Source organism: Orcinus orca, chromosome 6 (assembly GCF_937001465.1).
Source record: "Orcinus orca chromosome 6, mOrcOrc1.1, whole genome shotgun sequence".
Classification (NCBI taxonomy): Eukaryota; Metazoa; Chordata; class Mammalia; order Artiodactyla; family Delphinidae; genus Orcinus; species Orcinus orca.
In genome coordinates, this window is record NC_064564.1 from 50,976,533 (window position 1) to 50,999,656 (window position 23,124).

At 41.8% G+C, this 23,124-nt stretch overlaps 2 protein-coding genes and 1 long non-coding RNA gene across 3 annotated transcripts in view; 2 read left to right on the forward strand and 1 right to left on the reverse strand.

Annotated features, from left to right (window-relative positions):
* LOC117199011 (uncharacterized) overlaps window positions 1-23,124 on the reverse strand; it is a 36,006-nt gene that overhangs the window by 7,733 nt on the left and 5,149 nt on the right. Inside the window, exons 2-3 of the long non-coding RNA XR_007477946.1 lie at window positions 22,785-22,852; window positions 20,273-21,022 (exon numbers count right to left, since the gene is read on the reverse strand). This is a non-coding gene — a long non-coding RNA (uncharacterized LOC117199011). The remainder of the gene's footprint in view (window positions 1-20,272; window positions 21,023-22,784; window positions 22,853-23,124) is intronic.
* On the forward strand, window positions 3,024-3,622 carry LOC125964701 (interferon alpha-3-like). Its single transcript, XM_049711084.1, has one exon. The coding sequence runs from the start codon at window positions 3,024-3,026 to the stop codon at window positions 3,567-3,569; it is 546 nt and encodes a 181-aa protein (XP_049567041.1). The 3' UTR covers window positions 3,570-3,622.
* Window positions 13,505-14,411, forward strand: LOC125964695 (interferon omega-1-like). Its single transcript, XM_049711078.1, has one exon. It carries the CDS (start codon window positions 13,562-13,564, stop codon window positions 14,147-14,149), a length of 588 nt encoding a protein of 195 aa, XP_049567035.1. The 5' UTR covers window positions 13,505-13,561; the 3' UTR covers window positions 14,150-14,411.

A 23,124-nucleotide genomic window follows, 5' to 3' on the forward strand; every position in this document is an offset into this window, starting at 1 on the left:
AAGAAGTTGGGAAATTATTGGATGATTAATAGACGAGGAGACAAGTTCAGTGCATAAGACCACTTTTCATCTTTACACTATTTGTCCTAATGAAGTTCTGGGTGGGGTGGAGGGGAACAACTAATGTTCTTGCTTGCACACACTTCATTAAAAAACAATCTGACCCACAGAGAAAGAGACATATCATTTATATGTGGAATCTAAAAAAAAGGATACAAATGAACTTAGTTACAATACAGAAACGGTCCAGTTCTGGTGAAAGCCTGCTTCAGGTCTCACACTGCAGAGTTCTCCTTGTATCATCATACAGCAGGAGAGGGAGGCATTTATCTCTGACCTCGTTGATAAGGGCACTAATTCCATCGTGAGGCCTCCATCTTCACACCCTAATCAAGTCCCAAAGGGCCCGCCACCTGATACCATCATTTTGGGGGTTAGGACTTCCAAATATGAATTTTGTGGGGACGGAAACATTCAGACCAGAAAGGGCATTGAAGGCTACATGTCTTGGCATCCAGAAGAGAGAATATATTCATGTAAATAAAGAAGAATGAGCCATTTACCAGGCCAAAAGAGCAGACCGAGGACTCAGAATCCAAACTCTTGATTTCCAACCTGCAGTAATGCTTTAATTATTATGTGTCAAAATTTGGAAATCAAACTGAAGTGGACCCCATCGTCCCTTGAAAGGGAATGAAGACACAGGAGGAAAAGGATCATTCATCAGTCTTTGTGAGGAGTCTCCAAAGAATCTCAGGATATAGGTAGTCATTGCCACATCCGTAAAGATCCACCGAAGAGTAACGTGGTTAATTGTCTGGTCGCTGTGACCTGTGTGAATCAGGGAGACTTTGAGTTCAGATACATGGCTCTGTATGTGACATCAAGCTGGTTATTTTCTGTCATGACCTAGTAGAGGACAAATTAGCGACGAGGCCATCCTCCTGAGTTTAATAGAGTGCCGGGCAACGGCTGAAAATTGTGCTGCTCTTACAACTTGAATCCCCAGAGCCATAGGCACCTTAAAGGAAAGAGAATCCTAGTGGTTTTAGCAACAAACTCAGTAGGCATGACTGATACCAGTAGGAGTAGAGTGGGAATACCAGCCACTGTCTATTATAATCCCAGCAAATACGACCGTGATAAAGGAAAATAGCTTGGTCATTCGTAACTGCCTTCCAGTGGGAGGAGACCATCTGAGAAACTGCTTTCGTTAAAAGTACCTGTTCGGGCTTCCCTGGTGGCGCAGTGGTTGAGAGTCCGCCTGCCGAGGCAGGGGACACGGGTTCGTGCCCCGGTCTGGGAAGATCCCTCATGCCGCAGAGCGGCTGGGCCCGTGAGCCATGGCCGCTGAGCCTGCGTGTCCGGAGCCTGTGCTCCGCAATGTGAGAGGCCAAAACAGTGAGAGGCCCACGTACCGCAAAAAAAAAAAAAAAAAAAAAAAAAAATTACCTGTTGCGTGATTACACTGGGCCTGGTGCCGAGGATACCACAGAGAATACGACAGAGTCCAGTTGCTGCAGAGCTGATTTGCCACAGATAGTCACATACCTATTATTTATTGAAAGATCGGTATTAGAGGGGGCTGAGGTCACAGAACATCCACTGCAAAATAAAAGAATTCATGATCAGAGTTGAAAGTGAATTCTTTCCATGATACCAATCAACATTTATCCAGTTCTCAATTAATTACAAAGATGGTTTTCTTTTGTTTGAAAAGAATAGGCTTGGATTGGAACCTCTGACAGTCCTTTGGGGAATCTGAAATTCAATGCAAAAATACAGAGAAAGATTCAAATCGATGATGATTCCTAAATCATCTGGGAGCAGATCGCTCCCACGGGTGCAAACAGTAGTTGTTAGGGGTGCGAACAAATCTTAGCTACTACAATGGTGGGTGGCACTCCAAAGCTCAACCCTATCCAACCCTATCCTTTGTATTCATTTTTCTCTTTGGGTTTTCTTGTGTATGAGACGAGAGGCATTGACATTGAGTGCATGGAAGATACACAATATGCAGGATCAGTGCTACAAGCCATGGTGGCTTGATGTTTCATTACAGGACTTTCTCTCCATCATATGATTGAACTCAAAGTCATAATGTGAGAGGTGCCCTCTGCTTACTTATGAGCTGTCCTTGTCTGTCTTGTGGATTTTGCTTATGTTTGAGCCTCAGTGTGATGTGGGCATCGGGAATTAAGCACAAATAGGTTGTATTTTATTATTTAATTCTAAAAAAGTTATCTAGGAGATCAATAATTATGTCTAGTCCTAAAGAGAAAAAGTTGTTGACAATATCTAGAGGAATATCTAGCAGCTAGTGAAGTTAGAAATCATTTTATGGTATGAATCAAAACTAAGAATTACTTAAAAATAAATGTTAAGAAAATCATTTAAATTTTCAATGGTTTTAGCAGTTTTGATAGATTTTAAAATATATCTACACATTGGTATTCTTATGAAGTATTTGTATAAATTTTTATTGAATATGTAGTTTGATACATTCCTATTTATTAAGTAAATGTATTACATTAAAAGTCATTCTGCACACTTAACCAAAATGTTAAATTAATTGCAGTAGCTTTTACAGCTAATTTTTAGCCTAAATATTTTTGTCATACTCACCACTGCTTTGAATAAAAAGAAAAAACTTTTCACTTTCTTTTTCTATTTATAAAGTAGAGATACGCATGGAGTACATACCGATGTACCCAGTATATCTGTGTATCAAAATTTCATAGGGGGGCCGTATGGAAAAAAAATATCTAGAAAGGTTCTGTGGGCAGGAGAAGGGGAGGCAAGGATGAAAAACAGTGGTTGAGAAACGCTGCCCTAACCTGTCTGGAGAGTGCAAAATGAAAAGCAAAAACAGAAGTAGAAAGTAAGAGGGAACATTCAGAAAATGGAAACCAATTCGCTCCCATTTAAGACCCAGGCCTGAAGGAAGGTCTTCAGAGAACCTAGAGAGCAGGGTTCACAGAGACCCCACCTCAGCCAGGCCGGCAGCATCTGCAGGGTCCCCGATGGCCCCAACCGTGTCCTTACTCCTGGCCCTGGTGCTGCTCAGCTGCCACTCCAACTGCTCTCTGGGCTGCGACCTGCCTCAGACCCACAGCCTGGCTAACACGAGGGCCCTGATGCTCCTGCGACAGATGAGGAGAATCTCCTCCTTCTCCTGCCTGAAGGACAGAAATGACTTTGGATTCCCCCAGGAGGCGTTTGGAGGCAACCAGTTCCAGAAGGCTCAAGCCATCGCTGTCGTCCATGAGATGATCCAGCAGACCTTCCAGCTCTTCAGCACAGAGGGCTCGGCTGCCGCTTGGGATGAGACCCTCCTGGACAAGTTCTGCACTGCACTTTATCAGCAGCTCACTGACCTGCAAGCCTGTCTGATGCAGGAGGCGGGGCTGGAAGGGACTCCCCTGCTGAAGGAGGACTCCATCCTGGCTGTGAGGAAATACTTCCACAGAATCACTGTCTATCTGCAAGAGAAGAAGTACAGCCCTTGTGCCTGGGAGATTGTCAGAGCAGAAGTCATGAGATCCTTCTCTTCATCAACGAACTTGTAAGACAGACTCAGGAGGAAGGAATGACACACACCTGGTTCAACCTGAGAAATGATTCTCACTGCCTAACAAGACCATACTTCCACCTGTGCTGCCATGTCAAAGACTCTCATTTCTGCTCTCATCATGCCCTGAATTGAATGAATTTGTCCAGTGTTTTCAGGAATAGTAAGCAACATGATGTTCTACTCTACAGGCACTCGTCCCTCATAGATGCCCATGTTGATCTATCTACTTACTTATCTACTTAAATATTTATTTATCTATTTTAATATTTATTTCACTATTTATAAAGATTTAAATTATTTTTATTTACATAATATTATGTGCATGTATACATTGTGGTTAAGAGAATAAATATATACTTTGTATTAACTCAGTTTAGGAGTTTTCTTTGTTCATTAAATTCTTACTAGAGAAAACTTCCTGTTTTGTTTTTTTTCTTTAAAAAAGAAACACCAAGGGGCTTCCCTGGTGGCGCAGTGGTTGAGAGTCCGCCTGCCAATGCAGGGGACACAGGTTCGTGCCCCGGTCCGGGAAGATCCCACATGGTACGGAGCGGCTGGGCCCGTGAGCCATGGCCGCTGAGCCTGCGCGTCCGGAGCCTGTGCTCCGCAATGGGAGAGGCCAAAACAGTGAGAGGCCCGCGTACCACTACAAAAAAAAAAAAAGACAAAGAAACACCAAGCCTGAATGTGCAACCTGATGAAAGAATGTATGTTACAATTCCTTGACCCATCATTACGATTTTCACGTTAGAAATAAAAATAGACTTCTTCTAGCCAGGTCGTGTGTTGCCCTCAGGACCTAGAGGTGAACATAACTAATCCAATTCTGCTTTGGGTAACTTTGATTTTTTTTTTTAAAGGAAAGTAACCTAAAAACAATAATCAGGTAATACAGGGACTTCCTTGGTGGTACAGTGTTTAAGACTCTGCTCTCCCAATACAGGGGGCCCGGATTCCATCCCTGGTCAGGGAACTAGATCCTGCATGCCACAAGTAAGAGCCCACATGCCGCAAGCAACTAAAAGATCCTGAATGCTGCAACCAAAGATCCCGAATGCCGTGATGAAGATCCTGCACGCAGCAATGAAGATCCCGTGTGCCACAACTAACACCTGCCACAGCCAAATAGATAAATAAATTTAAAAAATCAGTTAACTCACAATTAAATTTAATTATTTTTAAAATAGTACTAATTTGTAGTAGAAATTAATATCGGTTAAATTTAGTGCTACAGTGAGAAGGTGGGAAAATGGAATTTCCCCAGCAGAAGGTGGATCATGTCATGCGAGGATATAGAAATTAAAGCAGTAGATATTACCTATAGTTAACTAGTAGACATTTCAGTGCAAATGTCCATTGGATACTGGAGATGGCAATTTATAAGCAATTCCATGAAGTGTAAAGCATGGAACAGAAGAAGTGATCAAACAGGAGGAGAGTATCACATGAGAAAAGGACTGAAAATTGAATCCTATGACCTTAACGTTAAAAGTGAGGGAACGCTACAAAGGAAAGCAAGGGGAATGGCCATATGTTAACAGGACAAGAGAGAAAAGTGAGAAGACCATGTCTGAAAGACTGGAACTGCTTAGAAGATTCAATGCATTCGTGAAAACGTAGATGGAAAGTGCTCCTACATTGGGAAAAGAGATGTCATTGGCCACTTAGTGACAGCTTGTTTGGTAGAATTAATCAGCAGAAACCATAGTGGAGAAGGTGGAAGGATGAATAAGAGAAGGGAATGACAATATATACAGAAAATAGGTTTGAGATAGTTGCCGTCTGAATTGGAGGAGAGACATAGGGTGGAACCTAGAATGGATGTGGATTATTTTTTTCTCTGCATTGTTTTCCTTTTTTGAACTATTTTTTGCTTCTGAAGAGATTTCATGGATTTGATGTACTGAAAACTCGTATCAATGTTCAAGATTTGATTTACTTTAAATCCTGACATTTAATCACTTACAGTGATAATGTATCATTATTTTGATGAATATGATGTTGAATGTCAGTAAGCTGCTCTGCGCTTGAAACCATCCACTACAAGGGAAACAGATAGAACTGACCTTAGTGAGAGCTGATTTGCTGAAATTAATCAGCAGAACCCATTCTGGAGCAAGTGGAAGGGTAACAAGAGAAGAACTCCCATTGTCATTATTTCACCTGGGGAGTCACTTTACTTCTTTCACTCTCATCATAGTCAGATTTGCATTTGTTTTCCTTTTACCTCAGTACATCAAATGCAAGGACAGCTTTCCAAGAAAGTTGAATGGAGAAGCAAATCAATGATGTATTGCACATTATGGAAAATCATGGTATGGGCCCTTTATGTTTCCATTTTTGCTTCCCTCTTAAGATACTCAACTCAAGATGAAAAAGGAAGTAAATCAGTAGTAGCAAGACAACCCCTGCCCAGAAAAATACTAAATGAAAAAGAACGTATAACATTACAAAGACTCTGACACCAGGAAAGCAGAGAAGGCTAATTGTATCTAGCATCCTATGCCCTACATTTTCACCACCCTACGTCTTCACTGTGAGATGGAGAATGATGAACCAAGAGGCTCAGTAGAAATGTACTGAATCATCTAATGATGCTTAATAATTACTTCAATATAAGGCTCTGACGTGAGGTCAGTAGAAGCTTCTGATGGGAGGTCTAATGGAAAATCTAAGAATACTCTTTGTTAATAATTATTTGGAATAATTATTATGAACTCTGTACTAATGATAAAATGGTGAACAAGATATAGACCTGTCACCTATGGTGGTTACTTGTCAAACAGGTCTAATAAATCTATTTTCAAGAAGACCAATCCCAAAGGATAAGCCAGCTTCGCTGATATGGAAAATAAAGAGGGCAGAAACACAGCCCAGGACTAGAAGTAAACACAGCCAACCTCGTAGCAAGATAAACGTAACTCCTCACCCTAAAGGCCAATTTACCTCAGTTCCTTTTACCCCATACATCATGTTCAACTTTCAACAGAAACTTACCATACTAAAAGGTGAAAAACACAGTTTGAAGAGACAGAGCAAGTATCAGAACTAGACTCATATACAGTAGAGATTTAGAAATGATCAGACCAGGAGTCAAAATGATAGTGATTAAAGTGCAAAGGGCTCTCATGAAGTCATCTATTTATTCTTCTACTTAATCTCAGTCATACTATGTATGGTATTTAAAATAGTTTTGTTCATATAATACCATGTTCAACTTTATAGTGTATTCAGTATAATAAAATATGCTTACCTCTATATTGTTTCAAATTATTTTCTTGTTTAATTTATGAAACTCTCCCCCAGATGACATTTGGATTTTTTTATTCTTACAAAAAGAAGTAGCTTTAATTCGCAAGGCATACTGAAACATGGATGATAAATTCTACTCATAATTCTCATCATTCATTTATTTCAGTGGTTTATATTTTATTTCATTTTTTTAAATTTTATTTATTGTTCACAGTGCTGGGTCTTTGTTGCTGTGCGCAGGCTTTCTCTAGTTTTGGCGAGCAGGGGCTACTCTTCGTTGTGATGCGCGGGCTTCTCATTGCGATGGCTTCTCTTGTGGAGCACGGGCTCTACGCGTGCGGGTTTCAGTAGTTGCTGCACGTGGGCTCAGTAGTTGTGGCTCACGGGCTGTACAGCACAGGCTCAGTAGTTGTGGCCCACAAGCTTAGTGGCTCCGCGGCATGTGGGATCTTCCCGGACCAGGGATCGAACCCGTTTCCCCTGCAATGGCAGGCGGATTCTTAACCACTGCACCAGCAGGGAAGTTCCAGGTTATATTTTAAAACTTCATATTTCTATATCGGATATTTGATAGTTCTGAGAATACAGAGGTGAAAAGAGAGAATGCCAAACCTATTCTTCTGGAGAGTTCAGTTTGGAAGAGATAAAAGATACAAACACAGTAATCATGCTAAATTATTTCAATTAAGTTTCCTATTACAATGAGAGATAGGGAAAAGGGGATTCTCTCACCAGAATCTGGAATGAGGCATCTCAAGAAGGGGAGAAAGCACATGGACTCCATAAAGTGGCCAAGAAACATCTAAAGACAGACTTCCCATTGGAAGCAGCATATGTGGATGTCGTTCCTTAGGAGTAGAGTGTAGAACGAGATGACGACCGAAAGCTCATGAGGACCTTCAACTTTTAGGAGTGAGAAAGAGAAGGAGAGTCTGAAGAGGGCACAAAGCTGGAGTAGCCAGTGCACTTAGGAGTCAAGCAGGGAAAAATGATCTTCAGAAAGCACCAAAGAAGAAAACAAAGAGCTTGAGAATTACAGAGGATGGAAGTTAAATAATTATTTATATGTGATATGGGTTTCTGCATTGAGTCTAGATTCTGCCAGGACACACGTGTGATGCTGGGGAATCACTTAACTTCCCTGAGCCTCAGTTTCCTCAAATATAAAGTCGGGAAAATATTCCTAGAGTTGTATTGAATATTAGACCAACCAGAACATTTAAGAGCACTTAGCAGAGTATCATCCACAGAGTGAGGGCTAAACAGGTAGTGTGTTGTTTCCTATATTTTTCATATAGGTCTAAATGGGAATAATGAATTCTCCTCCCCCTCTCTCTGTCACTGACTGCAGAACAATGACAGCCTAAAAAACAGAACTGGGAGAAAGTGTGTCATCAATTGTATGTAATTTTACATACAATAATATACATATATGGTACATATATATGAATACATAGTATAAAATATACCATATATTTATCTGCTGATTCTGATACATGGCACAATTCCCCTTCCCCTCTGTTTTCCTGGATTCCATTCTTTCACTAAAATATCACAATCATTCAGTTCCACCCAGTGTAGAAATCCATAGTGTACTTTCCCCATTCACTCTGCATTAAGCTGTACTGCCCATTCATACCACTGTTTCCTTCTCCATTAGGGTTTCTGGCTGTCAATTTCCCCTTAAGACTACAAAGCCACCAATGGAAAGCAGAAGCTGAGTGAAAGTTCTAGGTTTGTCAGAAACTCTCATATGACTCCACGCTCTCCGCCTGCCAAGCACTGCAGGTCCAGACTGTCCAGACTCCCAGAGAAACACAGTAAATAGATGGCACCCTGCCCAACACTGAACAGTGGTGGAGAATCCAGGAGCTCACCTGTGCCTCTATTTGCACACTTCCACGTGCTGACTGCACTAGGAGGAACTCACCTGGTTCAGGACTCTTATTTGCTCAAAAAGCCCAAAGCGCAGGAAACATCGAGTTGAAAGGCAGCAGCAGCTTGAGAACTTGGAAGGAGAACAGAGATGTTTAAAGCGTTCACTGGAACAGCGGCAGGTCCTCAGGACATGGAAGAACTCAGATCAGCTGCACCGAGGCAAGTGTTTCTCCAGAACATTCCTTTTCAGAGAAGAAAAGAATGAGGTGCATGCGATAGCACAGAGTTCTCCCATAAGGATGTGGCCACTAGCAGTGTCCCCAGCACTGATACCACAGCAGCCTGCGGAGTCTTGGAAGGGACGAGGGTTACCTCAGTGCCAGCTGCAAACTTGTTTTGTCCTTAGGACCGAGCAAGTAATCACAGAGCAGGGAAGGATATTCCTGGGGACAATGCAATCCAAGGAATTTCTTACATTCCATCATGATGTCTTTGCCCCTTTGAAAGACAAACAAAATAAAACATGCTTGAATAGAAGGGACACAGGCAGGGATTTTAATATATTTAGCAACAACTGGGGTAGAGCCTTTCCAGCAGGGCAGGTATCAGTAACATGCACACTGGAAGGTCACAATTTCTAAAAGCAACAAAGAGCTAAGTGGAACTTCATTTATTTAATTTAGGCACTTTGGAAAGAGGACACTGATGGATCAATCATCTTTCTATTCTTTCCAGTTGGTGCATATAGCACTGAGTAGGTACTTTTAAAGTCAGAAGGACATTTAAAGTACATTTAGAGGTTTGGAAACCTTCCTAAGGATTAGGGTCCTAAAACAAGCAGAAACCATTCCTATATTACTGCTAAAAACATCATTTTATTAACAAATGAGTTTTTAAATAATATTTTTATTTCAATTCTTCAGTATTATGATGTTTTAATGGGCTGAGGCTAGAAATTTAAATAAAGACAACTATACAAGGCCATGAGGGTGACTCTGGAGTTCAAGCCAGACTCTCCCTGCTAAGGAGCCCATTAAAAACCTTCACTGCTTCTGTCTAGGAAGCGCGTATGCTCTTCCGTCTTGGTCATACATAAGGCCTCTTCGGTACCCACATCTTAACCAACAGTTGGAACAATAAAGAGTAGAGATTCTTATTTGGACTCTATCAGTAAACAGATGGATGTCCAGCCTGGACTGTAGGTGAGAAATGGAGGTGTCTTCATTGAGATTGAGAACAGCAGGCTGACCTGAGGAGGTCTCCTGGGAAATCAGTGAGGTCCTTGTTGACTGGAAACAAACGACAACATAGGAGCTGGGAGTTCAGTTTTGGGGAGGACTTACTGAGGACTATAGCCTGGAGGACAGCCTCTCAGTCAGCTCTGACGAACGGCTCCAAGGACAGAATGGGGATGTCAGTATATATGTGATTGTGGTGAAGAGGATACGTGCAATCAAGGACACATCTTGGGAGAAGGTTGCTGCTAGTCATGAGGAGCATTTGTCACTATTAATGATTTTAGTGCTTTTCTAAGTATGAGAAGTTGCAAAAAATTGAATTCATAGAATTTCTCAGGAAATTATCTAACTACCTGCAGGCCTATTCTGTCAGCTTTCCCAGAGCAGAGCGTGCCCCATTCCTGAACTCCTGTCAGGGCGTGTTGGGGTAAGGGACTGCTGTGGCTAATGACTTTATTCTTGTAGAACCAGATGGTGAGTGACTTTTTAGCTGTCGTCCTGAAGGAGAAACGTCAGAGTTCACATGGCTAGAAATTGTTAGGTGCTTTTTTTTTTTCTTAAACTCACAAGAAAACTCAAGCGTTAAAAATACGTAGATTCCAGGGGTCAGCTCTTCTAGGGTTAATAAAGTTATTTTACCATATTTCATTGAAGAAATCACTCACGAAATCTTACACTTGGCAGTGCGTGGCTTGTGTGATCTCAGTTCCCTCACCGGGGATTGAATCGGGGCCACGGCAGTGAGAGTGCCGGATCGTAACCACTAGGCCACTAGGAAACTTCCTTTTTTTCAATAGGCAGAAAAATCTATTCCCTTCTAACTACTTAATAGTGATTTTGTCTATTTTGATTAGAACTTAAAGTTAGTTCAGTGGACTCAGACCACACCTCATGTAGCCCTACAAAACCACAGACAGTAACCCTTTGGCATCTTAAGTGGAATAAGGGTCCTTTGTCATCTCACTGTCCTCTGTCTGCTTATTTCGTTGGTTCCTAAATATCATGTTCATGTGCAGTCTTCACTTTCTTTAATGGGTGCTTTCAGACAAATCATTGTAAGCACCCTAAGGTTTGCCCTTGTATCTTGGGTACGTTTGGTTCAGTTCATTCGTCCAGATTTATATTTCTCTCCAGTTGTATAAGTGAATTGGATCCAATAGGGTTATTGAGAGTGTTGAGTTAATTTCTTTTTCTATTTTCTGGCTGTGCCATGGGACATGCGAGATCTTAGTTCCCCGACCAGGGATCGAACCTGTGCCCCCAGAAGTGGAAGCTCGGTGTCTTAACTACTGGACTGCCAGGGAAGTCGCTAAATTTTAAAGAACTTAGAAAGTGGCTAGTCCATTAGTAGCAAGCAATAAAATTCAGTTCTTACTTTTTAATATCACGATTCCTATTAACCAGATAAGATCAGGATCTTTTGGAATCATCTAATTCCCTTCCTTTAATTCTAGTTTTCTTAAAGTACCCTTCTCATTGCCTGAATGCATTTATCACCTAGACGGATGCTCAGCAAGACGGATCTTGCTGATCCTCCCAGACAGGGTTAGTGTTCTAGCAACTGGGGTCCTGGTTGCCAGTCACTTGTGAGCTGGTGGGTGTGACTTCTTCCTTCTCTCCTCAAAACTGATCATTCATGGATTAAATGAAAGAAGAATGAGGGAGCTGGTCTTGCGAAGCTGAAGGCCATCAACTGACCCAGGACTTGGTCTTTTCTGAGCTTCTGGCAGAAGCAACCATGTTCCTGTCTTTCTGTTTTTCACATTGGCCTCATCCTTCCCCTCTGACGTAGCCTCGTCCCCAACTCTGCTGCACTCAAGTTAGCTAACTTAGAATCCGGCATTGTGTCGGGGGAAATCACTTCCCTTCTTTCACATTCAGGACATTCAGACTCACATTTGTTTTCTTTATGCCCACAAGACTGCTGTCGACTTTTACTTTCTAGGACAGTTGCAGTGATAAACAAAAAATCTAAAGTTTGAAAATGATAGAGACTGGAGCCCCTTTGCCTTTCTTTACCTCCCTTTATTGTTCTGACCTCATCATGAATTAGAACTAATGCAGGAGCAGCGAGACAAATCTTGTCCAATAAGTCACTAAGTGAATATAAGTGACAAAAACTTTAAATGAAAAATTACACACAAGTAAAGGAAAGAAGGCGATTTCTCTCTGACCTAATCCTGGGCCTCACTGCCCTGCATTCTCAGAGGGAGACAGAGACAGAGGAAGGGAGAAGCCCACTGGCATCAACTGACTGAATGAACAACTGAACCTCACTGGTTTCTGTGACATAAGCTTTAATGAGAGACAACACCGTCGCTGAATTCTCTGCCCCCAGCTCAGAAACTTTGAGCATAACAAGTGTTGACTAGTTTTAGTAAAAGAGTTGAATAATAAAATTTGTATTTGGCAAAATAAAAATTATGTGTCTACTCAGGGTAAAATGATTAGAATTGGGTAACTCCTCCACCACCTTAGAGAAAACACACTTTTGCTCTCAGCATCTGAGGGCTGCTGACACTTCTGATACCTGAGGACATGGGTCAGGAGGGGAGGAGGTCACCACTGAGGACTAGGGTCCTTCACACAAACACTCCGGGGGCAAGGGTGAGGGTCCTGGAAGATGAATTATTTTCCCAACAAATAAACAAGCCCCTCCACAGATAGGAGATTGTAAAGTCCTCAGGATGTGGTGAGCCTGCCCTCAGGGTGGGAGTCCAGGTTAGGAAGGGGACTCTGTCACTCTAGAGGAGAGGGTGTAACTAGATGTGATCTCTCCCTTGTGACTGAGGTGCTGCTGGGGAAATACAATTGTCTTGGAATTAGGATCTCCACACCCATATTCTCCTGAAAAGAACCAGGATTCCTGGTGGGGGTACTGGCCCAGCCTGTGGAGGACTATAGGTCTCCAGTAAGAAAATGGTGGAAAGAAAGGACAATATCTATAATAGTCCTCACCTCGTGGTCCCCTGAAGCATGACCACATGGACGTGAAGGAACATGTTCTAGAAGGAAAGGAAACATGGGAGAAGCTCATGGACTCATAATAATCAGCCTCTTCTCTAAATCAAACACTAAACAAAACCCATCTTTTGTTTCAAACAGCCTATGCCAGAGTGATCTGGTAAATCCCTAAGCAAATACAGAAAGCATACGGCTGAGAGAGCCTGCCTTCCTAGGTAAACTAAGAGGTAAAAATGGAACCTAAGATCAGGGCTAAAAATTTCTTCCTGGAACAGAGAAGACCAACATTTATGCATGAAAGAGATATAGAATGTGCATATTTACAAACCTACATCACTTCTGACTTTAAGACGAAAACCTTTCTCATTTGATTAATAAATATCCATTTGGATGGGCACATCTGAAATTACTGGGAAAATTAAACTTCTTGCAAAATTAATAGTTTAGAATGATGACATCTTCATAGACCATACTGAGAAGATATAAGTGAAAATCAAAAAAAGGAAGTAAAAGTGTATAGAAATGTTTAGAAAATGAAAATTACTGTGTTCCCTATTTAATGGCCTTGCTTAGAAAGAATGTCATCACAGAACCTACCCCCAAGGTTCCCCCGGACGCCCGTCTCAGCCAGGCCAGCAGCAGCCTCATTTGCCCCATGGCCTTCGTGCTCTCTCTACTGACCGCCCTGGTGGTGTTCAGCTACGGCCCTGGTGGATCTCTGGGCTGCGACCTGTCTCAGAACCACGTGCGGATTAGCAGGAAGAACTTCATGCTTCTGGGCCAGGTGCGGAGAATCTCCCCTCGCTTCTGTCTGAAGGACAGAAAAGACTTCGGTTTCCCCCAGGACATGGTGGATGGCAGCCAGCTCCCGAAGGCCCAGGCCACCTCTGTCCTCCACGAGATGCTCCAGCAGGTCTTCCGCCTCTTCCACACAGAGCGCTCCCCTGCCACCTGGGACACCTCCCTCCTGGACAAACTCCGCACTGGACTCCATCAGCAGCTGGAGGACCTGGACGCCTGCTTGGTGCAGGCGATGGGAGATGAAGAAACTGCCCTGGGAGTGACGGGCCTTACACTGGCCGTGAAGAGGTACTTCCAGGGAATCCACCTCTACCTGAAAGAGAAGAAATACAGTGACTGTGCCTGGGAAATTGTCAGAGTGGAAATCATGAGATCCTTGTCTTCATCAACCAACTTGCAAGAAAGGATAAGAATTATGCATGGAGACCTGGGGTCACCTTGAAATGATTCTCATTGACTAAAATGCCCTATCACCCTTGCACACATGTCTTTAGTCATTTCAGAAGGCTCTTATTTCAACTTTAATCACAGAATTTATTGTATTAATTCAGCTACTACTTTGTCAGTAGTGATAAGGAAGTATATGTTAAATTTATTCAGCTTCAGGGCATCAGTCCCTAAGCAATGACTACCCTGTTATTTATTTATTCTGTTTATTTGTTTATTTATTTATTTATGTATCTTATTTTTATATTTTCATATCAATATATTTATACTTACATTGTATTAAAATTTAGAAAATATTCACCTTTCCATTTCATTAAATTTGCATTTTGTTTTATTTATTAAATTCTTATGAGAGAAAACTTCTTGAGTTTTTTAAGTTCTGAAACCTACATTCTTATCTTTTTCTGTGTAAATTTATTTCAGACTAGTATTGGTCCATTTTGTCCTTTGGAACAGTCCTACCACTTTCATTTCAGGAAATGCTTGTCAAAAGGTGGAATTCCATGGAATTGAGGGAAGTCCTGGAAATTATGGAGAATGGTTAGTCCTGATGTCATAGGTGTAACTGATTTATACCACCAGGAAAGAGTGGTCGGTGCAAATACCTGTGGGAAGGAGTCATCTCCTCGAGGGAAGCTGGTGACATATGGTGTTGACTGGCCAATCCTGGCACCTTCCTCTCACCTTCTCCCCGGTCCTGCTTTACTGAACCATTCATCCCTTACACATAACTTCAGTCCCTCCACCTCACTGACCAGCTACACAGCTGCTCTGGTTCTGTGCAGGTTTCCAGCTTCAAGGTTTCTGTTAGAGTGAAAGCCACAGGAAGAGAGCACAAGTGAAAGGAGAGTTCTAGGATTTTCAAAACCTCTATGAGAAGGAGCCAGGGTTCATGGCACTGGATCCCAGCTCTGCTATTAATAGCAGTGTGACCTTGACAAATAACACAATCACTAAGCTCCCTAGTTTCCTCATCTTTAATATGGGGACAGTAGTAGTATTTTTTCATAGGATTATTCTCAGGATTCAATGAGTAAATATACACAAGAGGCATAAAAGTGTGTCTGTCAGAAATAATCAGGACTGTTAGAGTCACAGAGTGGCTACTATTGGGGAGGAGAAGGAGAGCTGCTCTGAGGTAGCAACTGGAAAGCAACATAAGAAACATGCTAGGTCCTGGGCAAAATCTATTACGTTTAACTTGGGTGCTAGTTTCACAGTGTATTCAGTGTGTGAAATTTCCCTGTGCTGCATGTTGAAGATACTTGCAATTTCTGTGTATTATACTTCTTTTTTTTCAAAACTATTTATTTATTTATTTATTTACATTTTATTTTTGGCTGCATTGGGTCTTTGTTGCGGCAAGTGGGGGCTACTCTTCCTTGCGGTGCGCAGGCTTCTCATTGCGGTGGCTTCTCTTGTCACGAAGCATGGACTCTAGGCACGCGGGCTTCAGTAGTTGTGGCACACAGGCTTAGTTGCTCCGCGGGATGTGGGATCTTCCCGGACCACAGCTTGAACTCGTGTCCCCTGCATTGGCAGGCGGATTCTTAACCACTCTGCCACCAGGGAAGTCCTTGTGTATTCTACTTCTGAAAGATTTTCTGGGAATTAGTAAAAATTCTTTGAGAAAGAAGGATCAGTAGAAAATACTTGGATCTACTTTAAAAATGAATAATATGGAAATAACAGAGACCTCAAATAATGCAAAAAGTCACAAACATTTTTCATTGATAACGTTTGTTGCTTCTTTAGTATGAGAAAGGCACAAAATAGCTTCTGAACTCTTTCATTTTGGGGGCTTACAGCAGCAACGCAGAAGCAGGAAGAAAAAAGCAGGAGCTATGAAAGGTAAGGTTCTGCTCTCTAATCCTGGGCTCTCCCGGGTTTGATCTTAGTTCTCTTCTCCATACAGTCCCAGGTCTATAATTGCTGGCAATGTCACCTCCTAGAGCCTGTACTCTCAGAAAATAATGGCCCCCCAGAGGAGAGACTCAGAGCTAGAAAGCAAAGAAGTCAGGACCTGGGACACTTCTAACCCAGGCTCTGCTCGTCCATGTGAAAGCTGGGCCATGGCGCTTACTCATCAAGTGACAGTGTGAGACGTGGTGGAACAATGACTGTTTTGGTGGCAAAATTTTGGATAATGACTCAGACAACTTAACCTCCCTAAGTTTCATAGTCTGTGTCTGGGAGAGTCCCAGGATTGTTGTGATGATTGCCTGGGGCAATGTGTGTGAAAGAGCTTTGAAATGACACCGCTCTACACACATGGACCTTACTATTAGTGTCATTGAACCTCTGAGCTCGAATAATTCTAGTTCCTGGGCATTAATCTTGAAAGAATCTCTTCCCAGTAGAACAGTCTGCTCAGCATGTTCCACTCTCTCTTTGCTTCCACTCTCCCTAGACACACCCAGGCTCCTATTTTTGGTTTGCAGAGCTCACCTGAAAGGCACTCATGTGACATCAGCCCCACCTTCTCTTCAGAAAGGTGATTCATATCTTCTGTCATCTCAGGCATCCCTCTTGCTAGCTGGCCCTGTGGAATTCCAGGGTCCTAGTCCAGCAAGAGGTTGACACGAGGGAGTCCCACTGGGAACAGATTATGGAAGGAAGCCTTGGGGTAAGGCATCTTCTGAAAACAAAATGGTCTCTCTCAAAAACAGCAAAGTTCATTCTTCACAAGTAAATCGTTTCTTCTAAAAGAGAATGTTTTCTTTTGTCTCTGCTGCATTTGGGGGAAGGATGCAGTAGCCCAGGAACTGGGTTTAGGGAAAAGAAGAGGTTCTCCAGTTCTGACTGAGAGCTGACTTTGAGTGTTTGAGGCAGAGGAAGGTTAGGGAGAGAGTCTGACAGTGGCCTTGCACACCCTCTACCATCTCAGCCACCTTCATTTGTGTCATGATGAATACAGCCCTTCACAAAGCAAATACAAAAGCGTAGGAATTTGACAAATGCTGAGGGGCTTTAAAAATTGAGAAAATCCATTAAAGAACGAGTCTCAGGAACTGGACTTCCCAGTCCTTCCCCTTCTCCATCATGATACTGATCTGTAAACAGCCGTGGGTTGGAATGTTTCGGGTTACACAGGCACATAGATTCCCAAATGTCCCAATCAGCCTCTAGGAACAGAGACAAGAAACTTCACATATTCCCCAAAACAGCATTGGAATTTGGCATTCCTGAGGTCTCAAGTTCAGAAGGAAATGGAACAAACCAGAGGACCCCAAATATTTTGATGGAGAATAACTTTCTTCTAACTCCAAGGCCTTCTTGCGTCCTGATGAAGGCTGGGCAAAGCAGCTCAGCTCCCCAGTTCTCAATTTAGCCTTAACGAAAGTGTACAGCTGAGGACTTTTCGCCTTTCCTTTCTCATGGGACAGGCTCTGCAGCAGCAGGGATGCAGAACTCCTGGCCATGTTTGTGGTTGAGCAAGCAGGGACAAGAGGAGGCCAAAGGGGAGGCAGAGCAGTATAGGATCTTAGCAAACCTGGGAGTGGAACTGCATAGTCTTATCAGGCTTAGGAAAGAGATCTCCATCTACATCAGGTACCGTAGCACTCAGCTCACTCTCCAGCTACACTTCTTATTCCCACCCAGTAACCTGCACACTGTTAGGGACATCATTGGTCCTCAGAGTTGTTAATAAAAGCGATAAGTGTAATAAGCTGAACATAGTTGTGTCAGTAAAAGTGTTTGAAAATGACAGTCTTGCTGCATCTTCTCTTGTGGGTTACTCTTGTCTTCTCAGGTGACCAGTAAATTTGTTAGCTCGGCATCTCCTTATCTTCCTTCGGCTTCATGCATGACTTAGGGCAATTGTTTTCTTTTTCCTACAGTACAGTTTTCTCAGCTTTAGAATAGGGATAATGAGACTACTATATTCCATTCAACATACCATCGCATGTTATATGCTCTATATCATGAGAATATAACAAGTCATAAACTTATCTTAAGTGAGCAGATTATTTTAAGCACCAGGGACATATTAAACATAGCAATGATAGTTGTTATTGTGACAGGTATGCACAAAGGAGTAAAAGCCATTATTTCATGTCCACTCAAAAGATACATGTTTTTTTAAGATTTTTTTTTGATGTGGACCATTTTTAAAGTCTTTATTGAATTTGTTACAATATTGCTTCTGTTTTTTTTTTATGTTTGGGTTTTGTGGCCCTGAGGCATGTGGGATCTTAGCTCCCCTACAAGGGATCGAACTCACGCCCCCTGCATTGGAAGGAGAAGTCTTAACCACTGGACCGCCAGGGAAGTCCCCAAAAGATATTGATATAATGCCATATTTGTGCCTTACTGAGCTCATAATTTTGTTATGCAAAAATTCTACCTCTGTGAATTAAAATAGGATCATCTTTTTAAGTATTGTGCAAAGCATACAAACACATTTTTAAATTCTACTATCAAATGCAATATTCTCACAGATGTACCAAACACTAGATTACAAATACCTATGGATCTCTAGGGGACATCAAAACAAAATGCAGTCAGTGCATTGGCACTGAAGATATTTATCAATATTAAGTAGAAAGTAATATATTAAATTTACATCATGCTGAAATTAAAAGCATTTTGATGCAGATTACAAATTTTTATGCAATTTATGCATAAAAAATGACATTTTGAAGTAGTGAATAAAACTCTCCAATGAAAAATCCTGATTAAATATATAAAGCTGAATGCTTTATCTATGAAGCCTTAAGGGTCTTCTAAGACCCTTGCTTAAAACAAAGGAGAGGAAAAAAATATCTTGAAAATTGAGATTAATTTCTTAAGATACTTATTAGGTCATAAGATATTGCCAATAAGCTACATCTTACTGAGGTTAGAGATCAACGTGAAGCAGCCTTGGCTGACATGTGCGAAGCATCAGATACTTGTTATTATACCCGCCATTTTAAAGTTTGACGCTCATCTGGTCTTCCTGTCACCACCATCCTCTGCTTTTCTGCCCCTCCTTCTCTCCTCCCTTTGTTGACTCCACACTCTCATCTTAGGGAATTGGTGTTCCTCAAAGATCTATGCTAGTCCCACACTTCATCCTCTCTGCACATATAGTCTCAACCTCCCAAATAGTTCCAAACGTCCTCTCTATGACTGTTGACTTCCATATGCATGTCTTTACCCAGGGTCACATCTCCAAACAAATGTCATTAGCTCCAAACCCTCATATTTACCTGCTACCCTAGATGATCTCCACACATGGCCAAACTTGACCAGCATGTAATTACCTGGCAAACTCCTGCAGACCCCTGGGATGCCAGCTTACCAACTGCTCTTGCAGAAGCTTTCCCTGATCCATGCAAGCCCACATACTCCGAAGAACCTGTACTTTCCCTGTCACAGCATTAGCATTCCTTTCATTGAACACCTAGTTACCCATATCCCCACCAGACTGCAAGCTCTGTGACAGCGGGCAATGTGTCTACTATTTTCATTGCACCTGGCACCCACCACAGTGCCAACAATACAAGGGATAGTCACACTTCTTTGTTGAAGTTTAAATTCCATGATTCTATAATATATTTCACAGTTTATTGATCATGCAACTGCTGAAACTGAATCAGCAACCATTAGACATGCTTTCTCCGAGAAAGAACAAGTAAAAGAGAATAGCTCCAGCTGCTATAACCTGTCATAATGCCTTGTGCTTCTCCTTCATAACCTAGAAAGGGTTTCAAGCTAATTTTTTACTCTTTAATGCCTGTCTTCTCTGACAGAGTGCTCCATTAAGAAAGTAATATCTTTGTTTTATCTACCAATATATTAAAAAACACAAGTAAAATCCTGAAAGCAGAGATACTTCAAAATATTTTAAGGACCAATGAAATGAATAAAACTATTTATGTTCCTGTTGGATTTTAAGGCAGATTAAAGGTTTAAGGACACTCTGATTTTCTTTAAGAGTATGAGTTAAACCTAACACTTAAAATATACCTTTTGCACCCCCAAAGCAAAGGAAAACAAGATACAAAGCTGACCATATCATAATATGAAGAATAAATTTGGTAAATATAACAATCATCATAGAGAAATAAATTCTAATTATTACAAATTAAAAATAAATTTTCTCTCCATTCAAAAATATTGTTCCACTTACTGTTGAAAAACAATGTCCTGAGATGACTCGATGTATTTACAACTGAATCAGAAGAAAAGTCATTGAAGGGAGTGAATATGGACGCGCTAGAGGCCACCTCTAAGCAGAGAAGACTCCATTGTAGAAGATTGGGTCCAGGTCTCCTTTTCCCACTCCTGGGTTCTCTGAGGTTGAACATACAGGGAAAGCACACTCTGATTTTCACGCCTTAACTTCCACTCTCATATTGTCCTGGGCACAGCAGCTGTGGACTTTCTTTTCAGATCGAGCCTGGTCCTTTGGAAGTTCTTCAAAGTCAGGCTGGAGTCCTCATTGCCCAGCAGGGTCTTTTCCTCTCCATCTCCTGCACCAAACTAGTCTCCAGATCTGCCCACTGTTGATCAAGCCCACTGAGGAATTTCAGCTCTTTGTGCTGAAGACGATGGAGAAGTGCTGTATCGTCTCATGGAGAATGAGGCGGCCTGAGCGTTTGGGAACTGGCTGTCAGCCAGCTGGTGCTGATGGGACCTGAAAACCTCCTTGTCCTTCAGGCAGGAAAACAAAGAAGATTCTCCCTGTTAGGGGCAGGACTGTGAGGGTCTCCTGCTTTGGCAGGCTGTGGTTCTGGGCCAGGTGACAGCTAAGGGTGCAGACAGGGCTGGAGAACATCATCCTGGGTGTCCTCAGTGAGGAGGGTGGCAGGCCCCGGTGAGCCTGGTGATGCAGGTGTCTGGCTGTGGGAGCCTGTATCCAGCTGCTCTGAGTACCTGCCTGCAAATGAGATTCTTAAATAGGCCATTTATGGGCAACATAGAATGTCACAACTTCAATTCTTTTATTACACTGAAATTAAACACATTCCTGGAACATGAAAGAGTATCAATCCAGTAGGATGTATTCATCTAAATGAGACCCAAGGTTGAAATAAAAACCTGAGTCTCAATATATCTCTTTTTCAGTTCTAATACGAATACTTAGAGGTTTGACCCTGTACTCTGTTTTGCCACTTCTTAAATTGCACCAAAATACAACTAGCCTCACCTCTCTGCATTCTCCTCTAAAGGGACTCATACATCAGATTTAAATTCTTCCACATTTCTTTACAGGACCATAGCTCACATTTTCTGAAAGTTTACAGATAATGGTGACAAAAAAATGAACAGCAAGGGTGAATTCATGCAGTTCTCTTCATTCTGTCACCAGAAATGTTCTGACTGCGTATATATGTGACAATGCGCTTGGCAATGTGGATTCCAGGAAAGTGAGGCAGGGATGGTGACTGCCCTCCAGGGAGCAGGGAGGACAGACTTTAGAGGCAGGATTAGGATGAAGGAAGCACCACGTGCTCAGTGCAGCTGAGGGCCAGTGCTCAGAGCTGATGAAGACGAGGGCCTGGGAGCAGCAGAAGGCTCCACTCTGACAAAAATCTGGGGCTCCTGAATTTAAATGACATCAGAGTTTCATTTCCTCTTTTAAAAAATGGAGACAACTTTAGTTGTGGTCACACAAGACATTGCCTAGATCAAATAAAATAAAGTTTGCAAAGTACAGGCTGAGAATTTGAACAGAGTGAATGATAGCAGCCTTTTGTATTAATATAACAAATGGTAACCTGTATAGTCCACCCTCAGCCCAGCCAAGAGAAGCTCTGACTACAGGTTCCTTAACACTCAGGGGTCTGCATGTTGAGGCCCCCAAATGCAAACTCTAGGAGAGGGATTGCCTGTAGGCCTGCGAAGGAGTAGAGACCTAGTCTCCACCCTTAGAGCAGTGTCCCGTACATTAAGGAGAGAAATCCTACGGCACCTGAGGCTCTTTGCAGCATCTAAGAAAGTGTTTTGACCTCCTCCCACAAAAAAAAAGAAAAAAAAAAAAAAGGCTGCTCTGTGACTAGTATAAACGAGATAAATAGTCCTTTTCCTCACCTTATTTTGTTTCAGACCACCTCTGGTGTTAATTTTTAAGACACAGATTAAATTATACCTTAAAAACAAACATAACCTCAGAGAAAATGATCAGATTTGTGGTTACCATAGCCAAGGGGGTGTGAGTTGAGAAAATCAGAAGGCAGTCAAAAGGGTTTTTCCTTCCTTTAAAAAAAGACATTAAAATAATGTTGTAGAGACCAGGAAAATGGTAAGAAATATATATATGGGGGAGAGATGATGAGAATTAAAGCATTCCTAGATTTTCAGCCATGGAACAGCACAATACTCTAATTCAAAAGCTATTTCCTGGGTTAGCATTAGGGCAACGTTAAGCTAGTACTTCTCTTAAGCACGAATGGTAAGAAGGCACCAAATCTAAGTCATCAAGATAAAGGATGTTTTAATGCAATAGTTTAAAATGAAACTTAATCCCAAAATATGCACGAGGAACAAAATATAAAACTTCTAAGTAAAGAAATGAAGCTGACCTCCATTTGCATGGCCCTGACAGTCTTACAAAGTAAGCCTTCATGATGTAAATGAAATCTGGGCAAATTCCACTTAGTGTATAAAATTCTTACTAAAGAAAAATGAAAAAGTCTGACCTGCTAAATGTTCTCAATTGCTTGTACACACCAACTCTTCTTTCTAACCTTATAGTCAAGGTGAGGTCCTGGGAAAGACATTTCAGGAACGTGAGTTAAAAATCAGTTAAGACTATCACGGGGTCATTAGAAATTGTCAAACATGGTAATTCCCTCAATTAAAAACAAGTGAAAAAGTAATCTTGACAATATTAATGAGTTGGCTTCCATTAAAGATAGAAAAGTAAAACTATATTAAATACTTGGGGCTTCCCTGGTGGTGCAGTGGTTAAGAATCCGCCTGCCAACTCAGGGGACACGGGTTCGAGCCCTGGTCTAGGAAGATCCCACATGACGTGGA

Bases quoted from the DNA above. Each gene is read 5' to 3' on its own strand.
- LOC125964701 (XM_049711084.1), top strand. From the start codon at position 3,024: ATGGCCCCAACCGTGTCCTTACTCCTGGCCCTGGTGCTGCTCAGCTGC.
- LOC125964695 (XM_049711078.1), top strand. From the start codon at position 13,562: ATGGCCTTCGTGCTCTCTCTACTGACCGCCCTGGTGGTGTTCAGCTAC.